The 6,976-nt window shown below is 33.0% G+C and overlaps 1 protein-coding gene across 1 annotated transcript; it reads right to left on the bottom strand.

Moving 5' to 3' along the window:
• Positions 1–1,353: 1,353 nt before the first annotated feature.
• LOC132166113 (plasmodesmata-located protein 1-like) lies at positions 1,354–3,435 on the bottom strand. Its single transcript, XM_059576878.1, has 3 exons — positions 2,474–3,435; positions 1,804–1,953; positions 1,354–1,623 (listed from the first exon to the last, which is right to left on the bottom strand). Exons 1-2 carry the CDS (start codon positions 3,243–3,245, stop codon positions 1,814–1,816), a joined length of 912 nt encoding a protein of 303 aa, XP_059432861.1. The 5' UTR covers positions 3,246–3,435; the 3' UTR covers positions 1,354–1,623; positions 1,804–1,813.
• Positions 3,436–6,976: the final 3,541 nt, after the last annotated feature.

Genomic DNA, 6,976 nt, shown 5'->3' with positions numbered 1-6,976 from the left:
AGAAAAATAATGACTTTCTAGTATGAAATGGGAAATGGATCTTTGAAATGGAGGGGAGCCATTTTGATAAATTTGTGGGATAAAGTTGTCATAATTGTAAAAGATGAGGACAATATAGTTTTATTTCTTCATCCTTTTGCCTAAATGGCTCACCTCAATTTCAAATTGAAAGAATCTATTTCTTATAAAATGCATACTTATCCTGAGTTGTCATTTACATCAAAACGCGTTTTGAGATATTTTAATTTTTATTATAAATTTATGTGATCATTTATATTTTAATAATTTGCGTGTTAATCTGTATTTTAATGACTTATGTATAAGCGTCACATCAGTTTATAAAAAAATCATAATAAAAGCTATAATGCTGTAACAACGCTCCTACTTAAGTCCAACAAAGTTGGTTCTAAGAGTAGTGGTGATTGTGATGTTCTTATTTTCTTCTTTTTTGGAAGAAATGCAAAAGGTCTCAATCATTGCCAACACACAAAGACAAGAAAAATGAAAGAAAAAGATCATGCATATGGCCCATCTCATTTCTTAATTATGAAGGGATGAGGTAACAATCTTGCTTAAAAAAAAAAAACATCCTAGAATCTAATAACAAATTGCCAACCAAGCATGGAAAATATTGAATATTCAATGAATCAATGGTTTGTATACTTGGCCAGAGAGTAGGCAATCTTAGCATGTACTTTCTCGAAATATTAGGCAGCCCTTTGGGTCAAAATTGACTATATTGATTCACAAACATCTTAGTTGATTGTAAACAAAGAAAAAGAGAAGGTGACACATCAATTGATGGGACCCCAAAACCCTAAGATTGGATACAAAATTATGAAAGAGAAATATTCAGTGACATATTCAAAGTCTACTTACTATACCTTTACTTACTATAATTTGCCCACCATGCAATGTGTGTTATTACTTGTGGCTGAGGGAACAAACCAATAGATGCTTTCCAACTCATTCTCATACTTGGCTGGAGTTTAATTTAAGAGAACTTAGTCAAAAGAAAGTGTTATTAGTAGTGCGAACCTTGTTATTATAAGTCTCTTAAACTGATATGACAATTCATGCGATATTGATAATGTAAATCAATAATATATAAATTGACATATGACAAATCATGTGACACTTATTACCATTACAAATTAACATAGTAGTTCACGTGACACTTATTATGTCAATTACTAAAACGAAAATTGCCACATGACGGCTCAAGTGATATTCATTTTCATAAAATATGAATTGTAATAAAAACTATAGGACCAAGCATTTTCCCACAAAAGAACACTTGGCACAAAAACTTGCAGCAGTATGAATCATGAAGCAATATATACTCTATATTAAAAAAAAAATGTAAAGTTTCCTTTATGGATATACATCCAAGTAGAGAGCAAATTAGCAACTAAAACTGGATTCACATTCAGTATAGCTCAAAATCCTTCGTACATGAGAACAAACTGCTGCTAAAGTTAGTAGTATCTTATCCCTTTCACATTCCCCAATAAAATTCTGCCTAACTTTACTTTCTGTTCTCTCATATAAAAGCTACTGTCAAAAAATTAGACCCACCGATCTCATAAAGCATTGCAAACTTCAACGCCCTCCTCTCACCATCTGCATGTAATTACATAATTATCAAACAAATGTTATTTAGTAGGCAATTACACGCCTGTATTACGATTAAAATGACGTTGTAAGCTTTTATTAATATTCAAAGACCACTAACACGTCATTTTGGTTATATAACAGTGACTTAGTAATATAATTAAGGGCAAGAGAGACAGGAATACTGACATATGAGCAATCAAACAAAGCCTCCATGCTTACCACCTCGTTTCTTAATCAGTGATTTAAGAAACAACAGGCAAACAATAACAAAGGCAAAAGCTGCCAAACCTCCTACCGCAATAGCTACTGTCCTCTGTGTTGGTTTTTGCCCAGTCCCTACACCAACCAAACATGTCACGGCATTAAAGCTTTGACTCAAATATGTCACCACAAGAGTAAATATAGAACTCGAGGACCACCAATCCCAATCACACATAAAGACCCAGATCATCAATTGGTTTTTAATTTTCAGAATAATTAAAAAAAAAGAATATTTTTATTATTTTGATGAATGAAAATTCTATAACCACAAAACACTGAAAACACCACAATCCAGCAAGCAAGCTGGAACAACAACCTTTACAAATCAAACAAAAGAACAACCAGAACCCCTAAACACATCAATATCTAACCCATCAACAAAGCTTCTGTCAAGATACAAAGACAGAAAGCCAACAGAGAGCTACCTCATTAAAACAAAACATTATGTACTTTATATTTACTTCAATTCTAGAAAAAATGAAAGGTGAGGATCCCCCTCCCCCCTCTGAAGGTATTTTCTGGCCTTCCAATCATGAATATCAACTTTATCTGTAAAAAGAGTATATGATAAAGATTTTTGTCTATCTGACTTTACCTGATGCTGAAGATATGCTTGGGACGCCACTTGGGTAATAGCTATAGCTAATATAGCACTTTTGGAGATACACTTTGGCAGAAATTGAATAACCACACTCAGCTTTTGACCTCTCTGCAGCACTCTTCACACAATCCACACAACTGTCGGTGCCCAAATCACCCTCACACTGCCCCAACACATACACCGACTCATAACTTCCTGTGTAAAACAAACCCCCAGAAGCACCACCACCATCGCTCTTAACCCCACTCTCCACCATATCAAAAGCTGTGTCCCTTTTCTGCTCAAACCCATTTTCACTTGATTGAGTTGGTCCACACGCCTTGTACAACAGCTCTGTATCAGAAACTTGTTTGAACCCAACAACCTCGTACCGCAGGTAACACCCGTACAGTTGAATCCTAGCAGCTATGGCTTTGCCACAGAGGTTGTCAGCCATGGCTGATACCTTGCTCACACAGTTGTTGCAGTCAGAGACAGTGAGGTCCCCTCTGCATTGGTACAGACCCAAAATGTCATTTTGGCCTCCACCAGAGGTGGCGTTGGAGAAAGGTTTCTGTGAAGATTGGGAAACCAGAGAAGACAAAAGGGTCTTGAGGTTTTGAGAGTAAATCCCAGTTGAGTCTTGGAATTTTTGATCTGCACAGCCCTTGTAGACCAAGTTTGTGTCGTCTGCAGCAATTATAGCAGAGGGAAAGAACAGGAAAATTGTGATGAAGAAAAGGGAAGAAATAGAAAAGAGAGAGAGAGCTTTCGGTGGCAAGCCCATTTGGAAATTTGTTTGGAAATATTCGGGCGTTTCTAGAGAAGGATTTTGGTTGAAAACAAGGGACACAGGGTTTTTCTATATAGACTGTTGGCTTGTGGGGTTTTGGGAACTTTTTGGGCAAGTTTTTGTCTTGGTTGCTTTCAGTGTCTTTAAATGTTTTGCTAGCTCCACCTCAACGGTTATATTAATGGGTGAAGATCAATAATAGTATTTGATAAGCATATTACTCTCACTGTATAAAAATTGTATGAAGATCAATAATAATAATATTCTGATCTTGTTGTGGCCAAGGATTAGTTTAGTATGGGGTAGGTCATGGGCTATAGATTCAATGATTAGAAAAAGCAATATACCGGAGTCTGGAGATATACAGAAAATGCACTCGTCGCAGCATTGTTTTATATAATTGAAACTTTAGTGAAGTTAGGTCAGATTATGGTAAAATTCTTACGACTCTTTTCGTGTAAACCCTTCAAGGGCATTAATTCTCTAAATGATAAGAATTAGAATGATTGCACTCAAAATAACGTCTCTTTGACCTATCATCTCTCCGTTTGCACGAAAATTTATTCACTTACTATTCATTAATCAATCTTTTCACAGTTTTCTTGTGTCTAGTACATATGATGTAGTACTTGGTAAAATGCAGAAATAATGTAGGTCAAAGTGCACTTAATTGAACTCTAGACCATGGTGTTACCATAAACAATGGCTTTAATTCTCTAAGCAATAAAATTACTTCTAATATAGGGTTGCTTCAGGCAACTCTTACGATAAATTTCTTATAAACTTTACATGTCACTTATTACATTAGTCGTTAAAATGTGAACTAATGGTCCATATAACACATATTTTAATGAAATATGAATTACCAAATAAGTTTTTGCAGTATTGTAGTTGACATAACTTTTTGAAGAGGCAACTTGTTGATTAAGATAACAATAAAAGAAGAATCACAAAAGGAAAGTTTTCAAACACGTGCTATGAAAGCAATCAATTATGCAAAAGCCTTAGCAATTTAATTGATCAAAGCACCTATGGTTTGAAAGAAAATGGTATGATTTAAGACAAAAAGCAGATATTATAAGGCCTTGTTTGGTAATGGGTATGTATAGTGGGTTTTTTTGTTTGAAGGTGATTGATGTGATATAAAGTAGATAGAAGTTTTGAAAATTTTTATATGAAAAAGCAAAAAAGTTTTGTTTTATAGTAAGTTTTTTTGTTTAAATAATAAAAAAATAATTGATTTGATATAAAAAGTAAGAATGTTGAGAAATTATATATATATTTTTTTAAAAAATTTAAATTTGTGAAGTCTTTTGTAATTTTTGTAAGAATGTATTTTTTTTTTTTTGTATATATATATATATATATATATATTTTAAAATAGAGATTGTGGCCATCCTCAAACAATAGAGGAGAAGGATGGCTATGCCTCCACCACTACATCTGGCCTGGTAGGGTGGTCGCACAGCCACTCCTGTTTTCTGTTGAATGTGACCATTCAACGCCTTTTTTTATTTTTTTTTATTTTTTATAATTTATAATTTTTGTTTAATATTAAGTGATTCCCCACACCCACATTATCAAATATAGCAAAAAATATATTTGCAATTGCTAAATATTCATCTTTAGTAGGTAATGATGACTTCTCTTATATGCTAAGTTTATGAAAATCTCATATAATAGCAAATAAGGTGTTATGGCTCATGATCCCTAGAACTAGAAACATGGCTAATGCCAAAAAAAGAAAGGAAAAAAAAAAAGAAAAAAAGAGAGGACACTTACAAAATGGTATTTTTTATTTTTTTATTTTTTAAGGGTGTTGAAAATTAAAATTTTATTTTATCCCCTCTTAAAATACAAATCACGTGCCACTCACGTGATCTCCCAACTCCCAAAACTATATATATAACCAGAAGCAACGTACATGAAAAAGCTCAAGGCGGGAATAAATCAACCAAACAGAAAGGAAAAGAAAAAAACCCAGACACCCATTTCCCTCTCTCAAAATTTAGATTGAGCAGTCACTCGGAGGTACTCTAACAATTTTTTTTTGAATATCTTTCAATTCTCTTTCTTTTTTAGCATCATAATCTGCTTTGAAAAGTTGATTCTTCTCTTCTCATTTTTTTTTCTTTGAAAATAGTTTTTTTTTTTTGTTTCTTGGTACTCTAAGAGTTTGCTGTAGTTTTAAGATTCTTGAAGTTTCTGTTTGAGTTCTAAAGTTCAGAATTAGTGTTATTCACCAAGAAAGACTGCGTCTTTGTATTGTATTAATCAGTTTGATTATGGTGGTTTTCTAGACAACTTCTTATTCTGACTTTGTGCATGAGATTTTGTAATTCTTGTTTATCAAGAAAACTGATTCTATGCCTTACTCTGAGTATTGGGTTAGTTTTAAATGGTGGGGTTTTGTAAAAATGTAAAAATGGTTTCTCAAAGAATTGGTGCGTTGGAGGATTTTCGAGGTAGGATTTCATTTTCAAAAGAATTGGGTTTCTTTTTCATTTCATTTTTTGTTTTTTTTTTGGAAAAATTAAAATAATTCACCACATGCTTCTTATTCTGATTAATGGGTTTGAGTTAAACATGGGCTTTCATTTTTGATATAAATATCTCAGTTTTCATTAATTTCTTTGTTTTCAGGATATAATCTGTTAGTTTGAAAGATTGGTCTCCAAAATATGTGTGTGTGTGTTTGAGTGTCAGCACGCACGCATGCATGTATATGTTTCTCTGCATAAATTGTTTCTTTGATTTTTTCTTGAACTAGTTTCAACTGTCAATAATTCACAATCAGATGTGATGAAAAGCTGTTCAATTATGAAATATTTGAATACTCCAACAATAGGATGCAACACAATTAAGATGAGCAATCTTGTTTGAAGTGAAAAAGATCATTCTCTGCTTTATAGTTTCCAATTTATCTCACTTTCATTATCTGTTCTTGGATTCACCAGTTTACATTTTGAATTCTATTCTTTTCTTTTTTCACTTTGTCTATCACTCATTATGTTAATACCATAAGATGAGAGTGATGGTTTTAGGTAATTTAGATTCGCTACAAATGAATAATTGATAATTTCGAATCTTGACTAAACCTCACCTCTGGGTTTCTGTTCATATATTTGGTCTTATATGGAGCTTCCATTATTTGCTTCTTATACACCACATTCTTAGTGGTGAAAACAAGAAAAGTACCTCTGATTAATTGTCATTAGTTTGAGTGCAAATTACATTGCCATCATTCGTATTACTGTATATTTATAGGTTATATCATTTTGATCTCTCTCAATTTGGAACTTATTAATTGTCATGATTAGTGTATCAGTGGAAAAAAAAGGGCTTCCATCCATATATCAAGCACACACCTTGTGGTTCTCAAATAATCATGTTCTACTTTTGTATTACTGCAGAAAACTTTGGTCTTTTTGTGTCCCTCAGGTTCTTACTTCATGCAAGTGGTGGAGATCTAATCATCTAAGATGGAATCAGGAGAGGTACAGTATGTGATCAATTGGCAACTATCTTCTTTCTATGAATGCCTGCTACATTCAACAATGTATGCTCATTTGGAAATCAAATTTGTTTTGTCCTGGATCCACTGCTGCTGCATGAGCCTTTTAATTTGTTCATAACAGATATATTTAAAGTGACAGTGGAAGTTTATGATTTGTTATAAAAGTGGTATGAAGCTATGACAAACATGTGTAATCGTTAATGGAGAA

This window comes from Corylus avellana, chromosome ca11 (genome assembly GCF_901000735.1).
Source record: "Corylus avellana chromosome ca11, CavTom2PMs-1.0".
Taxonomy (NCBI): domain Eukaryota; kingdom Viridiplantae; phylum Streptophyta; class Magnoliopsida; order Fagales; family Betulaceae; genus Corylus; species Corylus avellana.
Note: the sequence above shows the minus strand (reverse complement) of the source record. Positions and strands in the feature narration are given on the sequence as shown.

Coding starts and splice junctions, on each gene's coding strand:
- LOC132166113 (XM_059576878.1), bottom strand. CDS start 3,245: ATGGGCTTGCCACCGAAAGCTCTCTCTCTCTTTTCTATTTCTTCCCTT. Junction 1,954..2,473: donor AAGCATATCTTCAGCATCAG/GTAAAGTCAGAT, acceptor TGGTTGGTGTAG/GGACTGGGCAAAAACCAACA.